Source organism: Strix aluco, chromosome 3 (assembly GCF_031877795.1).
Source record: "Strix aluco isolate bStrAlu1 chromosome 3, bStrAlu1.hap1, whole genome shotgun sequence".
Taxonomy (NCBI): Eukaryota; Metazoa; Chordata; class Aves; order Strigiformes; family Strigidae; genus Strix; species Strix aluco.
In genome coordinates, this window is record NC_133933.1 from 69,397,703 (window position 1) to 69,416,014 (window position 18,312).

The 18,312-nt window shown below is 37.1% G+C and overlaps 1 protein-coding gene across 1 annotated transcript in view; it reads right to left on the reverse strand.

Moving 5' to 3' along the window:
* Window positions 1–18,312, reverse strand: part of EYA4 (EYA transcriptional coactivator and phosphatase 4) — a 156,052-nt gene that overhangs the window by 74,559 nt on the left and 63,181 nt on the right. Inside the window, exon 3 of the mRNA XM_074820719.1 lies at window positions 391–440. Coding sequence (XP_074676820.1) covers window positions 391–440 — 50 coding nt within the window. The remainder of the gene's footprint in view (window positions 1–390; window positions 441–18,312) is intronic.

Consider the following 18,312-nt stretch of genomic DNA (forward strand, 5'->3'; position numbering starts at 1 on the left):
AAATAAAGACTGAATTTCCCACACTGAAAATAAACTATATTGTCAATGAACTTCAAGACTCAGGTATGCAGTAAAGGGATAAAAGAATAAAGTGAGATTTCATTACGCAGATTTCCCTATGCTATTTAATAGTTTGTTTTTTTCAAACTGAGGATGACAATTCAGCGTTATGGCACCACCTGAACTCAACACCCTAGATGCTAGCCTGCATCTTTAACCGGGAGAAGGGAAAAAACCCTTCCAGAGTGAAACTGACTAAAATTGATCCAGCCATTCATTCTTTGCAAGACATATCTCTTGCGCTCTGATGCTACATAGCTGCAGCACAGCTCTGCGTCATGCCCCGCCACCGTGCTCCAGTCAGTCGGCGTTTGCCCTCCAGTACTGTACCTGGGATTCTGTGGCTCTGAACCATCTGACTCCGTACACGGTTTCTTTACCTGCAAAAGCAAATGAGTGCCAGTTACTCTCACTTGAAACACAACTTCCTTGCTTATGGTTCACGCACTTACAGCACTTAAAGTGGATCCAGGTCTGCTCACCATGATCTCTATAAAATACTTCCCGCATTTTACAGCAGCAGTATGCACTACTAAACAGTGTGTTTCATTATTATCCCATGAACAGCTGCCAACTGCACTTCCCCAGGCTCCATTAGTATGTAAAATGTTCAGCTAAAATAGCTTGGGAGTAGTCTAACTAGGAACAAAGAAACCAAAGAACCAGGTTCCCCACTTCGAAACGAGAAAGCCATACTGTTCTCAGCTTGGTAAAGAAATGTTTTCCCAATTGATACTGCTTCTGTTTCCTGCTAAAGCTCACAATAATAAACACCAGATTCTGGGGCAGAGCACAGTGTTAGCTAAACAATTCATATGATAATTTTCATTTTGTGAATCTGCTAATTGTATGTCAACTGTATTTTCCTATTGCATCAATGAACATATACACCATTTTCACTCATATTTGCAATATATAATTACATAAAAGCTATTTCAACTTTCAATTTAATCTTTGCAATACATCGCTGTAGGTTAATTAAAGGTGAAAAAATCCATCACTTTCAAATAAAAATAGAAAACTGTTCTCTTGCAGACTAGGTATCTCCTTGGGATCTTCACGATTTCCTGCAAAAATTTAATTGTACCTTCTGGTGATCTAAATTTCTTGTACTTTCAGCAGAGAAAAAAACCATTTTGCTCACTTGTGTGCTAATGCAGAATCCAGGGCTGTGTGGGAGGTTTCAAAACTCCATTTTTAAAGCCACCTAGAAACATCATAGTCACTCTGACTCACATGATGTGACTGACACAATACAAAGAACATTCCCATTACAACCAGGAGGTATTCAATGACAATTTCGGGAATACCTTGCATCAAGAGATTCTTCTATATTTTTTTGATACTTTAAAAGCATTTCAGAGAAAAAAAAAGTGACTGTGACTCACTTCTATTGAAGTCATTGGCAAAATACTCCCCAACTCCAACAGAAAAGAGATTAGGCTAATGCTAAGTATTTTCCCTAACCACCTCAACCGAATGCCATACACCACTCATAGACATTTGAGTACGAGCATGGTTCTATAGATGGTCATTTTTATTCTTCATTTGCATTCCAGATACTGAAAAAACAATATGGTTGCATACATGGTTATTCATAGAAATCAGTTTTCAGTAGCAATAATGAAAATTTTCCCATGATGATCATTTAAAACTGTCTTTATTATTGTAACAGGTGTCATCAGAAACACTAACAGTGGCAAGAAACAAAGGATCTTCTAATTATGTTTTCGTTGATTTTTACTACACAACTTTTTTCAACCTATCCAGTTATTCAGTTTCATCACCACTAATTTTCCTCCTCTTGGATTCTTCACTGTTCCTACTGTGCTAATCCATGGACTTGGTAGTCACAGTGTGCCAATGAGAGATGCGATGGTGCAGCAGCTCAGCATGAGAGACAGTGAAGGCTCACGTAAACCCAAAACTCACAGGCATGATTTCATAAACATTCAGACGTAAACATCATTGCTATAGTTTTATGTTCACTATGCTGCTATTAAAGTAACATTAGATCCGAAATACAGTAAAATATTTGAGATATAAGCACATGATTGAGTACCAAGAAAAATGCCCACAGTGTGTGTTAATATACAAACCAGAGAAATATTCATTCAAAATAGTGTACTGAGTGTCAACACCACAGGCAACTTTTCAAAAAATAAATTCAATATCATTCAAAGACACTGAAATTGAAACAGCCTTTCCTTGAGAGGAAGTGCGTACTTTCAGAAGCAGATTGTCTCAACCAAGTTACAGAGGGACTTGGCCAGAAAAAGAAACTTTTAATTTTACATATAAAATATAATTTAAATTCATTAAAAATATAAAGTATAAAAATATAAAATATAACAACATATTGTAATTAAAATTAATTAAATATATAAATGCATCTGATTTATTTAAATGCTAGCAAAGCTCCTTATTCTTTGTCTCTTCAGCAGATACCCACTTTCAGGCTATTTTTGCTATCTCCTTGCTGTTAAATTTACTGGCATTTATACGTTCCTTTTCAATTCCTTTGCCGTTCGTTCGTGTGGTTGCTGCCAGTAGCACTGTCTGTCCCATTTGCCCGGGGGTACAGATCTCAATCCCCAGGTCAGGAAAGTTTAAACCACTGACTCTAACCGGTTGCTGGAGAGTCTGACAGTCATCCAGCACATCCCAACACCCTGATTTTGCAAAGTGATGGCAGGTCCTGTGGTGGGCAATTATCACAGAAGTCCAGAGATAATTCAAACATACACTAATGCTATCTGAGCACTTTTAACGTACACAATATATTAAGAGCCATGGTTTTCCTGGGCAGGGATTGAGAAGTGCTTCTTCTCCCTAGCAATACCTAGGTACTCACAGATGAATTGTCCTACCCCTGCTCACACTACTGCTGCATCTTGCTTTGACCAACATTACAAAGTAATCAAAATAGCTGAAAGATTCTACTCTACCTGTGTGGTGAACATAAACAAAATGCTGACAAATTCTGGTATGCCTTAAAAAGGAGTAGCAGAAAAGCCACTGACCAGTTATATCAAAAAGACTCACCTCCTGTGAGATGCCAACTTGGGGGGGAAAAGAGTATTTTGTATTCAAGAATATTGCAATGAAAACAAAATATTTTTAAAAATAAGAATATTTCAGGTTTTCAGCTTGGTAAATAGATGATGCAGTTTATCTGTGATCACTCCCTGGATGTGTTTAAGGGTCATTTAGATGAGATGTTGGGGGATATGGTGTAGGGGAGAACTTTGTAGAGTAGGGCTGATGGTTGGACTCGATGATCCAAAGGGTCTTTTCCAACCTGAAAGATTCTGTGATTCTCTGAGGAAATGTGCAGCATAATCACACAGTATAGACTTGGCTTTTCCTCTGAGTCTAAACGTAAAGTTCATTGTGTACATTTACGGTTCCTTTTTGAGAGAAAACATTTAATAAATTAAAATGTTATTTCTTAAAGGCATGTGATTTTCTTTCAAGTGGCCATAAGTAATGAACACCATTTCTCTTTAAGGCTACTCAAGTAGCAAAACACATTTTGTTATTCATAAAATTATGCCACCCTAGAAGGTGAACAGAAAATCACTGTGAAAACTTTCAAAGACTAAATATTGTTTCCTTTGTCTTCAGCTGCATGGTTTTTCCTCTTAAGCTGCCTTGCTGACTGTTTTCAAAATAATTAACTTTCACTAACACCACATTTATTTACATTCTCATATGTTAAATGCTATAAAAAGAATCTTTTTCTTTATTCCTGCTCTGTTTTCCTTTTTTTTTTTTTTTTCTATTTACACAGGTTTTCTCACTATTTTACTTATATGCATGCTGAGAATCATTCATAAGATGGTAAGATACCAGTTTCAGCTGGGTTTAAATTTTGTGAAACTGCTGAAATCTCCTACCATGGCTGCCTACTACAAAATGTTAGAAATGTTTCAGCTAAAAATCCTTCAGTCCAAATTTTTGATAAAACATGCTGTTGTGTTCGTATTTTAAAAGTCACACCACTATGCTGCTGAGTGGCTTTAGTGCCTGCAGGTTTGGAGGCAGAATCCCAAAACTGGAAGTGAGGGGAGTCCAAGGTGTACCAGTACCCAGGAATCATCATCTCTGTGAAATGGTGCTTCAGTTTATGAGCTTCTAAAAGCCCCGTTTTCACACCATTAGTGGACTCCTGTTGTAGTCTTGGTCCTGAACTTTTGAATACCCTATCTGCATGGAATACTCTCCACCTCAAAACTCAGATGGCGCTAAGTAAGATTTAGGATTACTTCTCCTGAGTGCTAAGAGCCCCCCTGACGTCAGGAAAGGGACTGACATTAGCAAAACTGTCCCTCTTTGCTTTGTCAGTCCATTTCCCACTGTGCAGATACCCAGGTAATACCCTGAAATGGAAGAACCCTGTAGACTCAAATATAGGGAGGAACGCAGGAAAAACAGGCACAGGGAGAAGGAACAGAAATCAGGGGACCGAAGAAGAATGGGATCTGCAGGGAGCAAAATTAGAGGAGAGCAGAAGCCAGGTCAAAAAAACACGGTAGAGGTAGGGGTTGGGTGTGGACAGTGGAAGAGTACTGGGGCTGGCTGGGATGGGACAGCACAGCACAGTTTGCTCTCCTCTCCTCCAAAACACAAGCCTGAGCATTCATCAGGGATTTGTGAAACTCACTAGTAAAGACTTTAGTGACCAGTCTGCCCAGAGTAACAGGCTAGTTCTGCTACACTGGCTGCACTGCAGACCTAATTAATGATCCAAGCTGGGAAATTATACTTTGAACTTACAAGATGGTGTATGAATGTTTATCCAGAAAAAATGAAGGTCTAATTTGACTTAAATTGGGGAGAAAAAGTCAACATTTTATACAATTTCTGCCTTCATCTCTGCCTTGGTTCATCAGATTACACATATGAACACTGTTTTAAGTGTCTGATACTGTGAGGGCACTGTGAAAAAGAGATGCATTTATTAAGAACTGAAGAACTTTGATTAAGGTATATGAGAAATATTAACTTGACAAATGATTTTATATTAAGTGTGGACTTTGGACATTTCATGTTTAACAAATATAGACTGAGGAACATTAAAAAAAAAATGTAACTACACATTCATTGAAAAAATGAGACATCCCCTGGAAAGCCTAGTATGACATGTAATAAGATCTGCACCACAATGCATAAGAGACTGGATTTCCACAGGCCATATTAATTCTGGCATTTCCTTGCTTCTGATGTTTTCCTTTGCAACATTAACATCCTTTTAACATGATTTTATTGGACCTCATTACACTAGATGTTAAACTATGAATTGGTCCTGGTCTATGAGGTGTTCTCACACACACACTCATGGTATTAAACTCGTAATGCAACACAGGTGAGAAATCCCTTCTAACACTTACAATAAGCACAGCTGAAAATCTTGCAACATCAGCAGTAACTTATTCTGGCAATGAATCTGCTGAGGTCCCTCATATACTGCATCAAATATGGCCTTGAGCATCCCTCCCAAATCGTCAGGCATGCAATGGGGCTGAGTAGAGCCTGCGATGCTTTGGGTTTGGAGGAGCAGCTCTTCATGGTGGACTTATGGAAGCCAAAACATCAAGGAGACAAGAATGAAAAGGGAAAATACTCTTTGCAGATCCAAAGACAACCCAAAGCACACCTAGGTGCTTGCTCAGCCTGTGCTGACACCACTTCTGATTGGTTGAGTGTGGGCAGAACAAGTGCACTTCTACTGTCTGAATACTTCCCTACAGAAATTACCTTGATGAAAGCTTCTACCCCACTGTCCAGGGAACGGGACAATGTCTGTGGAATGGGCCTGGGGAGGATGGGACGTTCAGGGGAACAGTCTGATGGAAATATCTGAGGAGAATATGGCTCAGGGTATCTGTGACACTGCTATGAGAATCAATAGTAAAGAAAAGTAGCTTCTCCTTCAAATATTTTTTTGATGCTGACTTTGACACTGTTTATGTATAGCTTTATAACCATCTTGACAACAAAATCCTTAGCACAGAAACTGTCTGTACAATGCCTAGCTGAACAAAGATTTCCTTTGCTACCATAACACCCTTCATTCCTACCATAAAACAAATAATGACATTGTCTTGACCTACAAAAACAGGGCAAGGGCTAGCTTAAAAATACATTGCTGGGATTTAGTAACAAACTGTAGCCATTCTGAATGTATATGCTTTCAAACAGATTTTAAGAAGATATACAAATATTATTGAGAAAGAAGCAGGTTTTTTATGGCTAAATTCAAACATATATAGCTGTGTATGTCTTGTGAAGCCAAAATCTCAGTGAAGCTTCTGCAAAAACAGACAGAAATGCTGAAGATGCTACAGAAAGATCTGGAAAGAATTCTAAATAACACTAAATTCCCAACCTAATTTTTCACAGTAAATCACCGTTATGCTACACTGCTATAGGTCTCATAAGGGCTTCAGTTACTTAAGCCTAATAAAAATAATAATAAAATCACATAATATATATATAAACAGTTTATATGAAAATGTAGTATGAAATTAACGTGTGTATGAAAATGTAATACTATATAGTTTACTCTCCATCAAGTTTTAAGTAGGTTTCTTACTTAGGTAAAAACCCAAACACTGATGCTACTGTTGAGTGAAAGTCCTTGAAGCAATAGAAAATTGATTTTTTTCCCTGATTTTTCACAGTTCAGACAGTATACATAGCTGTATTTTAACTGAAGCACATCCTGAAGTAAATTTATCATATCTCAGCAAATCTGATCTAGTTCTAATCACAATGGAAGAATGAGGAAAACCGTGCTATACGAATCAACTTCATTTCAGGGAGAAATCAACAGGAATTCACTAGAGTGAATTTAATTCACTATTAAAATATTATTTTTTTAAATTAAAGGCTATATGAACTAGTTAGTGAAACCAAATTTTCAGTTCATCAACTAAACTAGGTTTAGTTATTCAATAGTCTTTGCCATTTTCTTTTGATATTATGGATGAAATTGTTACGCCATCAACTAAAATTGACCAAAACAGATTGAGTTTTGAGTATGTTGAACTTTTTATAAAGGAAAGTAAAGTGCAAATTAGTTAAAAGTTTTGAGTATTGAAGCAGACTGCTAAAGTTGACCTTTGTATTTTATGTAACAGTAGATGAGACTTCACATTTAAAGACATCAGATATATTTCTGTGTCTTTAAGAGGTGGGAGGAATAAGAACACTGTGGACACTGTGTGGGAGCATGTAGCGCAGGGGGGAGAGGAAGGGATGGGAACAGGGGGAGCCACCATGTTCCAACACCAAGATAGACATGGTCATCATGAAATGTATCTTTGCTGTCCTCCTGTCTCCCCCAGCTCTCACCACACTAATACAGTAGCAATGCTGGTCTGCAACACTATGTGGTGTACATCTAACTTGCAGTGAAAAATAACCCAGAGCGGATACATACATCTAGCATCAAATACCTGCAGTTTAGGCATCTACACCTATCTAAGCTAGTGACCCTAGGGCTCCTTTACATCTAACAGAAAGATACAGATATATTTCACCTGACCTAGATAGTCATCTATTTCAGACAGATTAATTATGTCAACCAATAATGGTTGCTACTGTCCACTGACTGCTGAAGAGGACTGGTAGCAGAGAAAACACTGGAAATGGAAGGGTGCTGCCAGACAGCTGAGGGAGTGCCCTCTGTCCCCACACAGCTTGTGTGTCTCACTATGTCTTCCATGAAATCCTCTTTGTCTGCAACACTGACTACAGCAATGAAGAGAGATGGCTCCTGCTGAAGTTTCATGCGTTAGAGCCTCAGCTTCTTTGAACCAGGACTCTAATAATTCTAAGAAGGAGCTATCACTTACAAAGCATATACTAATCTGCTAAATGCTTCCACTTTTTGAGATGACTTCACCACTGCCACAATGTTTTAGATTTTCCATATAAACCTCTGCAGAGAATAGTGTGGATGAAACTTTGACAGGAACCAGCCTACGGACAGGCCAAGAGGCTGCAAAGCAGTGCTGTATTTTCCCAAGATCTTGTTTCACCAGGCTGGAATGATGAATATCGACCCACTACAGCCCTTGCTAGTGTGCACAGTACATAGAGTCTTTTTCACACTTACAGGGAGACCATAATGATTATTTCTTTTGGGAACACTGCAGGGATCGTTGACAAAAGCCTTTGTGCTACTTAAATCAGGGAGATTTATCCCATATAAAATTGTGTTTCTACTGAAAAGTTTTACAGAAGGAGGTCTCAATAAAGTGTATTTATGGCATAAATTGAAAAAATCTAATACAACCTTAACTCCTCATTTTTCTCATTTGTACGCTATCTTTGGGGTCAAAACTTTCCTTCCATGGTACTTTCTTGCTAGTGGAAGGGTTTCCTACATGTTTGTTTTTGCAACCTGATTAATGGGTTCACTCAGTTCAGAGCTCTAAGCTTCTTTCAAGCCTTTTATACCTGCAAACATTTTAAAAACACATTTTAAATTGCCTTTGGCACAAGTGCACTTTAAAAAATATCAGAGGGTGCGACAGTCAAGCTATAATTTAAGCAATTGCAACCTGTGAAGTACTATCTTCTACATTTTGAAATGTATTTATACATGTATTTTGGGAAAAACTGACATTCTTTTTTTTTGTTTGTTTGTTTGTGTTAGATGAAAAAAGGAAATATGCCTTCCCTTAACTGGTGGGGCAGGCAGGGCAAATGCCACACTACAATAGCACTTTTTGTTTCAGCATGGGTTACCTAATAGCTCAGAGCTCACAGAACACTTTCCCCTGCCCTGTTGGGAGGATGGGCCATCAGGCTGGCTCCCTTCCCAGAAAAGAAAGAAAGAAAAGGAGATAGCTCCCCATTCAGCGGTTGCAAAGGCAGGGAAGTTCCACCAGTCTGGATCGCATTTATTGTCCAAGTCAGATTCAGGAAGAAATACTAAAGCACCAGCAGTGGAAATCTCTCATTCCGTTTTCTTCTCTCACATTCCTTTTCATTCTCTTTTTTTTTTTTTTTTCTTCAAAAACCCCAAAAACCCCAAAACACTAAAGACAAGCCTATGGCCTTTTTTTGCCTTTTCAAATAAGCAGTATGTGTTGGTGCAGCTGAATATGCAAGTATACCCTCAGTGCCTCCCCAGTATCATCAAACTGGAAACCAGCTAGAAGATACTGTTCTTAATCTAGACATGAAAAACTACTTCCTGTTTTTACTCCAGTTATGGTCCCACGATCTCCCTCAGATCTGTTATGATCACACCATTTTTATTAGTTTTAAGTGTTTGCTTTTTAAATCCCAGCATTCCCAGACATCATTGATCTCTTTTCAGAAGAAAAACATACTGAGATGCAGGAAAAGAGCCACGCTGTGCAATGCTTTCTAGATTTAATCTTGATTCCTCAGCTCCACAGAAATATCATAAGCAAACTAGGTGTATCAAACTGCCTTGGAGTTATCATTTAATGTTCCAAGGAATAGCAAGTCATCTCCCATTATACGCATAAAATTCAGTGCCCCCCTCAGAAAACCTGAACTTACTTTCTTTCCTCCCGCTTTTCAAAACTAACCAGGGCCAACAAATGCAAAGGAAAAAAAAAAAAGTAAACTTTGAAGCTGAAATTTAAAGCAATGAAAGTCAGGAAGTTCAAAAGTTAATGTTCCTACGGCTGTGTTAACTTGGCCATGTTGCAAATACATCATGCAAATACTTCAAGCTATTTTGTTAAAGGCATATAGTACTGTGCCATTAAGCATAATAAAACATGTTTTTTTCTTTTCATGTGGAAACCATCTTGTATGATCAACGTATACAGTGTATTTCTACTGCTAATGCTGATTTCTCTACCACAATTCAAGTATCTCTGCCACAAGGCACTTCTCTGTACTGAAGATGGTGGTGCCTCATTGGGATCTAGCTTTCCCTTAGCTCACCCAAGAGCTTACATACTGACGCCCCCAATAACAAAGGCTAACTTTTCTCCTGAGTCTTTTGCCTCACCAGAAAATAATCTTCCCCCCTTAAGATCAAAGAACATTCGTCACAGCTTTTCCATTCCTCACTTAGAGAAAATTTAAACAAATGGCCTTGTTGATCATCTCCTCCTTTCTGTTTTTCACTATCCTGGTTTCTACCTAGGAGCATACTGATAGCCCAGTGCAGTAAACAACATAATCACACATCTGTCAGATACTCATCCTCATCACAGATGATGAAATATATATCTGGTAAAATATTCTGGTTTAGCAGAGAAGTCCTTTTTCTCTCTCTGTACTCTTTTGTTTGTCTTCTGCATTTTTAAAATACATATTGCTATGTGCTAAGGTTAAAGGAGATCAGCCACCAAAAATGTGCCTTACTCTTGGCCAACAATCTTGCCTTTCTTAGTGCCAATAAGAGTTCACTCACTGATGGGTCAGCATTGAATAAGAAATGTCTACAACATCACCAGCTTCACCGTCCTCTGTGTCTTGGAGTAGCATACTTACCTTCTGCATTCTTCATCCCAGAGCTAATTAGGGACTTTAAAGACAAGGACTGTGGTTTTGAACTATATTCAAGAAGTTCAGGAAATGTCATTTAGTGGAAAAGAAAGACAGATCTGATGTGTTCACAATACCCTGCCCTAATGTGAGCTTTGTACTAATTAGTTTTCAAGCACCAACATCTTCATAAAAGTCTGGCTCATTTAAGAATGAATGAATACCTGACTCATATCATGGTCTGACAGAATGGGATGAAATAGTCTGGGTACATTGAAAGCATTCAGGAAGGATTCAGCTACATGACAACCTCGTTTATGGACAATCTGAAGTTCTTAGGCTGAGACTTGAATTATTCAACACAGCATGGTAGACACAAGCTCTTCCAAGTGTAGCCACTTGGTCACCAGCACCACTTTTACTGTTGCTCAGATACACTTCTGGCCAACTTTTCTTCACTGTTGGTCTTATCCCAAGTACACATAGCTATAGCTATATGAGCCAGGTGTAATGGTAGGAGAACAGCGCAGTGTCTGACATCACAATGCATGTTGTGTGACTGATCCAGAACATGCATGTAATAGAGAATCACAAGAAATGTTGGTCCTTGTAGAAAGGAGAAAAGGAGAAAAACTAGTGAGGTACCACATCTTTTCATTACATTTTTTAGTGTGTATCTATTAAGAAGAACTCAAGTCACTTCTGTGTCTTCTGGATCCCTCTTCAGCTCCCAGGACAGACAACTGCATTCAGTGAACAGTGTCCTACGGGACAGACAGTATCAGAAAGATGAGAAAATGTAACTGACTATTACTCACAGATCAAAAAATATCTGACTTCTTTAGTAAAGCAATTCAGTTCCACATCCTGACCTGAATTCACACTGCATGTGGTCTAAAACTCAACTTCAATTAAATAATCTTGCAACTGGCCATTAGGCAGTTTTGCTGTGATCGGGCTCAGGAAAGAGGAGGCTTGACTGTAGCTGCAGGCAAGGATCACTCCACACTGTTGTCTTCTTCAGGCCCAGTTGAACTCCAGCATGTTTCATAGAAAAAAGCAAAACTCCTCTAAATGATGTCAGGACAATTTTGCCCTTTCTGACTAAAATAATCAACAGTTGTTGATTATAAGCAGTTGTTCACTGCTCTTCTTCACAACCTGGAAAGGCAGGAGTACCTCCATGTTGAGTACACGTACCAAGGTCTGGGAATACAAACAGGCTGTTCGTGACTAACTGCAATAACTGCAGAAAACAACCCAGTCCTGCCTAGGTTTGCAAGGGCTTCCACTGGTGCCTTCACCTAGCTTCAACAGCAGTAAGGGTAACAGCAATGGCTAACTGAGGCTATGTTGTATTAAGTCCTTTAGGAAGAGGCATTGCCTGAGCTAGAGTTTTCAAGCTTGGGACAAGCCTACAAAGACTTAAGCTTGAGCCTAAACAGGAACATGGTGGTTAGGCCCACTGTCTTCAAAGAAATGATTCAGAATAAAGAAGGCAAGTATGTGAATATGCTTTTGTAGGATGGGTGACTCAATGCCAAAAAGCAACAGGTGGACAGAGCAAGAAGACAGGTTGGAGGGAGGATGAACAAGGTAATATGAGCAAGTAATATGAACACGATTTTAGCTCAGCACCTGCCTACCCATTATCAGCTGGCAGAGTCCTGTAGCCATTGCGGAAGATGGGAATTAGATGAAGACCACATTAAAACAGTATTAAAATAAAATAAAATTTAAAAAACAAAACCCAAAAGCCTGTCCTGTTATTCCATGGTAGTTTTTCTCGTGGTAGTAGGTCAAAGTACTATTCATAGATAGTATCTATGAATCTGGACATGACCAAATAATTTGGCCTATGAAAACAGATGATGGTGAAGTCATCAGCTAATTGTACAATACTATTTTTTGCACAATGCACTGAGGCTATTCCAATTAAAACCACCTACTTAAAGTGTATACAAATGACTACATTACAAATTAAAAACAAAACTGTGTTCAAAACTGGGAAAAAAGCGGAAGTGGAAGGAGATGGTAATAAGCATTTGCACATCACATTCAACTTGAAAATTACCAAGTAAATCGCCTGTACATTTACAGTGAACAGCTGTCCTTCTTCTTCAGTTCCATACATTTCTGTTCTTCCTCATTACTGAAACTAATTTGTTTAGCATTTTAGCAACAATTTCTAGCAGCTGTTGTAACATTAATAAACTACACCCGATAACCAGAAACTTTGGCAACCTTTTATTAGAGTAAGGATGCAAAAAATTCTTTGTAGCTCGAACTTCTTACTGATCAAAATAAAACAATTAGTTCTTTATAGCGCATATGTTCTCTAATTCGTGAAAAAATGATTTGTTAGAGGAAAGGTAAAATGACACACGATGTTGCAGTATAAAATCACACAAACAAGTGGATATAGTCTAAAGACCTATTCACATGCATTTGTATCATCATTCAACCAAATTTAGTTCATTTTTGGCTAGTTTAATTTTCAGTGTTTCTAGAACACTTCAATAAAAGTGAAGAAAATGCTGCTAAGAAAAGAGTCTTTTCTTTTTTAAGGGTAGAAAAAAAGAATAATAATTTATCAGAGGCAAACTACAGATAAAATAATTTCTAACAAGTACACAAGACAAAATAATACATTTATTCTACACAGTTACTGTATGCAAAATCCTATTTAGTGAAACTACTTTTTACACATATAATTTACATTTAGTTACTCAAATAGTAACTAACAGGTAAATTCCAGTAACTTTTACAACACAATATTAATTAAAAATCTGATTAATATCATAGTGTTAAAATGTCATTCAGGGAAATTAATCATAAAGGGATAAATTAATAATTTTATCTATACACAAGGATACCACACGTTTGCTTGTATACAAGTAACAACAACCACCATGATTAGAATGCACACTAAATATATTCACCTTTTTTTTATTTGCTTTATGCTATACTTCTTAACACTAGCCAGAATAGCTGTATTTACAGTATAAAATAAGTAAATTAATCTCAAACCATCATCTAATAATACATTTTTCACCATTACTGAATGGGGACAGCATCAGAGGTAGCATAGCTCTTAAAATGACACAAGAAAGAACCCCCTGATAGATCATATTTCAGCTCACTTATAAGTCACTCTTGCCTCTTTTTTCAGGTTTGAAAATTTCACTGGTTTATACTAGTATACTATTTTAGCTTATCCAAATAATTTTTCAGGTTTTTCATTAATATTGCTATAGTGAAATATATAATTTTAAAATATTTTAAAGTATATTTTACTTTTAAGAATGTTCTATAAACAAAATAGTTGAACTAGCTTTCCAGAAGCAATTAATTAACTGGTTGTGTGGGTTTTTTTTTTTTTTCAAATTCATACCATTTTGTTTATATTTGCAGTCCTCCGGTAAATTCTTTAACCAATGGGCAATTACTTGGAATAAGGAGTTCTTCCAATTTATTTTGGATGGTTTTATACACACATCTCAAGCATTAAATAAAAAACCTCTTTAGGAAAATTTAACAACCAAGATTCTCTAAACTCTGAAAGCATTCAAAACAAAAATAAAAAGAGACAGCTTCATAGTGAAGGATGAATTTCATATACCAAGGTCAGTGGTCAGAAATAACAATAAAGTATATCGCAAAGCATCTGCAGTACTTTCTCCCACAAGAGTCTGAGCGTTTGCACCTATTTCAGACAAACAAGGAAGTGTCCTTTGTCTCCAGCTTCAACGTGCCAAGTCTCCTGCATCTTTCGACCCCCCTCCCTTCTCTCCTGTCTCCCCAACCTGATCCTGGAATGTTTTGGCCATGAGGTTAAGAAAGATTCCCCCATTTATCACAACCTGCCAAGCACAACAGGGTCACAGTCCCAGCCCCAGTCCTACAGTTTAACTAATCCAGCCTCGGCACAGGCATGAAACTTCAAAGATTTTTTGCCACAGGCAAAAATTAGTCCTTATTTGCTTTAAAATCCAAGTATCAATCAAGTTAAACTGTGCTTCGGTGGAGCTAACTGAACGTTCAGAGCAACATGTACATTTGGTTCTTAGCTGTGACTCTAATTGAATGCAGAGCTCACCTGGAATAGCACTACAAATACTTTTAAGTACAGCAAAAATCTAATGATGAGATAATTAATTTTATCCAGGAGAAAACCCTTGATAAAAACACCTGTTCAAACACGCATGCAAACACACATGTTTTTGTGCATGTGTGCAAATAAATATATATAAAATACATAATCTCTGTTTATGTGAAATTACTTCAGATTATTTTACCCTCCAAAGGTTTTATCAGTTATACCAGTTGATCAGCCGCAGTTATATAATTGTAAAGCTCAGTTAATGACTTTCCAATATTCCTGAAACGAATTTTGAAGAACAATTACAGATTTACTATGAGAACACACACAGAATTTTGCTTCAATATTTAGGAAGCAAATCTTCAATTAACTCTAGCTAAAATAATACGTAAACTATACTATTCTGGGATACCGCCTACCACTTTCTGTTCAATCCAACACAAACAATAAAATAATTATGATTTTTAAATCAATCCAGGTTCTTCAATATGTATTTTTAACTGCATCCTTTTGAGGCTAAAATGGGATTAATTTTAAAATTAGCTTTTAAAAAAATCTCCACATTTTTTTCAGATCTTTACTTATAATTGAATACTGTTTAATCATGTATTAATTCAGGGCAATGATTAGATATTGCATAGAGTAGAGAAATAAACCACATAGATACTTGCTCTTAAACTATTACAAAAATGTATATTTTTTTTCCAGCAGTGTAATTGAAAATAGTTCATAAAATAAAATATAAAAAGTAAATAAGTAGCATATTAACTAGAGGATTAAATTCTACAAATTGTTCACGTAACTTTTATACGTAAGTCATGCTCTTCTTTTATTTAAAAATACTGAAATGTGTATCATGTTAAAATTTTAATCCCTTGTAAATAACATTCACAAAATAAATTTTACAATGCAAAGTTTAAAACTGAAAGAAGTGCTACTTATTTCCTGTATTCTCCCAAAGTAAATGTAACTTCAAAAAAATTTTAGTTGCAAAGAAAACAACAGAAAACAAAAGAACAAAAAGATAGGTAAGCATGCGAATGAGACAGTATGCAGTGGGGTTTTTCAGTTGCTTCCTCTATTTTACAGTGCACTCAGTCATTTTATCAAACCACAATCTGTTTAAGTTTAGAAAATAACCTCAATTTCTAATTTCTGTAACAGATTAATTAGCTTTCCTGTATGCACACTCTAACATGTGTATACATGCTCGCATGATTACACAAATATACAGGTATTTTTCCAAAGTCAGATCTAAGTTCTTTTGCTTGATATTATCCACATTCATACAAGGTCGATACTACTTGATTTGCTGTACCATTTAACAAGTTATACTAAGCACCTTAATAAATCTAAAATTATCTTGGAAAAATGCTTTGGCAAGGACTATATTTTTAATTCAGGAATTTAAAAATATTGATTACTTTATATAGCTTTTTCAAATTTACATTTGATTTACTTTAGAAGAAATTATAATGGCACAAAAGGTAGTGAGACAGTTAAAAGCTGTTTAGCTGAAATGTATTTCAGAAAATAGTGAACAGTCCAAGAAAAGAAGCATGTAACTGGATCCTGTTGCTTGCTGCTCACCAGACCCCAGGCACAAAATCGAAGAACGTATTGGCTGTAATAATTTATCATACCTTTCTTCCAAAGAGGTTCCCTACACATAACACTTCCCTATAGCAGTAAATGGCTGTTTACAGCTGGACCAAACTGGGCTGCTCTTTCTTCCCTGCGACTTTGCTTGCTGCACTAGGATAATAAAACAGCACTCTCAGAGCAAACCCCTCCTGCATTTCCCTGAATGAAACGGACATTTAAGAAGCAGGAATCATTATGCCAGCTCACATCATGGCCCTCTGAATGCAGCACGGCAGCGGCACTGCTGCGCTTGCCTGCTGCGCTGACACCGAGCTAGGGAAAGCATTGGAATACAACAGCCGCACAGGCACACAGATTCCCTGAAGAAACAAGTTTTTAATCAGAATTCATTCTCAAAAAATGGTCTGCATAATTGCAAAGCACATTAAAAAGTCTGAAACAAATTCACAACGAAGTAAGACTGAAATGCAAACTCACAGTGCCAAGTTACAGATAACATGACAGAGAAAGTTAACTTTGAGAGAGGGGGTAGGACTGATGCTTTAGCGCAATTATGCTGTAGTGTTATTTGTTCCAAATTAATGTCTAATCGACTTAGAAAAGGACTAAATGGACTCGAATTAAATATTAGTAAATTAAATTATCTTTATTTGTATCCACAGTTTTTGTAGTTTAGAGATAATTAATTTGAACTCAATTTGTGTCTAGACACCTGTCTCAGAATACTGGCCTTTTAAGTGTCTCTTACAATAATGTTATTGAGTAACACACAACGAACTGCTCACAGGTTTGACAAAATGTGACATTGCCAGCATACTGTAAAGTGACACATTTTATTTCTTACAGCACTTAGCAAGTAACCTCCTGTGGTAAGAAGAAGCTGTCCTGAAAGAACTTGATGGATTCAGACCTGTGACCTACCTAAACTCCTATATTCTACAGCCACTATGAACAAATACGTTGTTCCAAAAACAAGTTTGAAACTGCTACTACAGAAATGAAAACCACATCTTTTCAGAAAAGAATCTGACTGTGGAATTAATACACATATTTCTCATTTTATCACTAAATGACACTTGTATCAATATTACAAATTAAAATCCATCATAACCTTACCTTAGTTGTCTCTGAAGAACAGAAATGAGTGCCCCAAATGTGCAAAGTCAGTTTCCAGGACAAAAAAAAAGAGAATAACTGTTATGTTTTGCACTAACTTCCACTGTGCAGAAGCTAAGGTGTGCAGACAGATTTTCAGGACCAAAAAACTTCAGAACTAGTCTAGCTAGGATTTTTTAAACTTGAAAATACTGAAAACACTTTGTTCTTCCTTGAACTGTCACACCGAGCCTAGCACAGTCCAGTTACTTAAGTTAACTAAGAGAAGATCTGGATAGTAAACAAGCTTGGCTCTGTCCAATGGCTTTCCACACCCTTCTGTTTATAGTAAGATGACTTGCATTCAGAGGTCACCCCATCAACAGCTCCTGTCTTTCAGTGGGTATCTAATGTGCTGCATTTATCCCAAGGCTCTTTTAATGAAACCACCTTCCTGGTCCCTGCTCGCCTGCTGTCACTATGACACATCTGCTCCTTATTGTGCGAAGTCCTATTAAGTGTTAAAATATACAGAAAAGACGTACCTAGGCATCTATTCTGCAAGTAATATGGATATTTATAAGCGCTAACCTTGTCTGTGAATATTGACAAAATAAAGTCTTTTTAAAGATCAAAGAAATAATTTTGCCAGCAACATTCATCTTGTGAATAAAAGAAATTCAGGAGGAAGGAAGATGGATGCCATTGTTTGATTTGGACTTTAAAACTTTTACAAATACTCCCCAAAAGGATAATGCACGTGCCTGTGCCAGATAATATTTACTTGATTATGTTAACATGCTGGAAACAAGAGATGAGGAGTGTCCTCGAGCTCTGCTGCAAAATGACACAGAACCAAGAAAAACAAGGGTCAAGTGCCAGGACCCCAATGCAAACACCAAGTCAATTCTGGGCTGAAAGAATACATGGAATTGATGGCTCTTACAAACCGCAGTAAATAC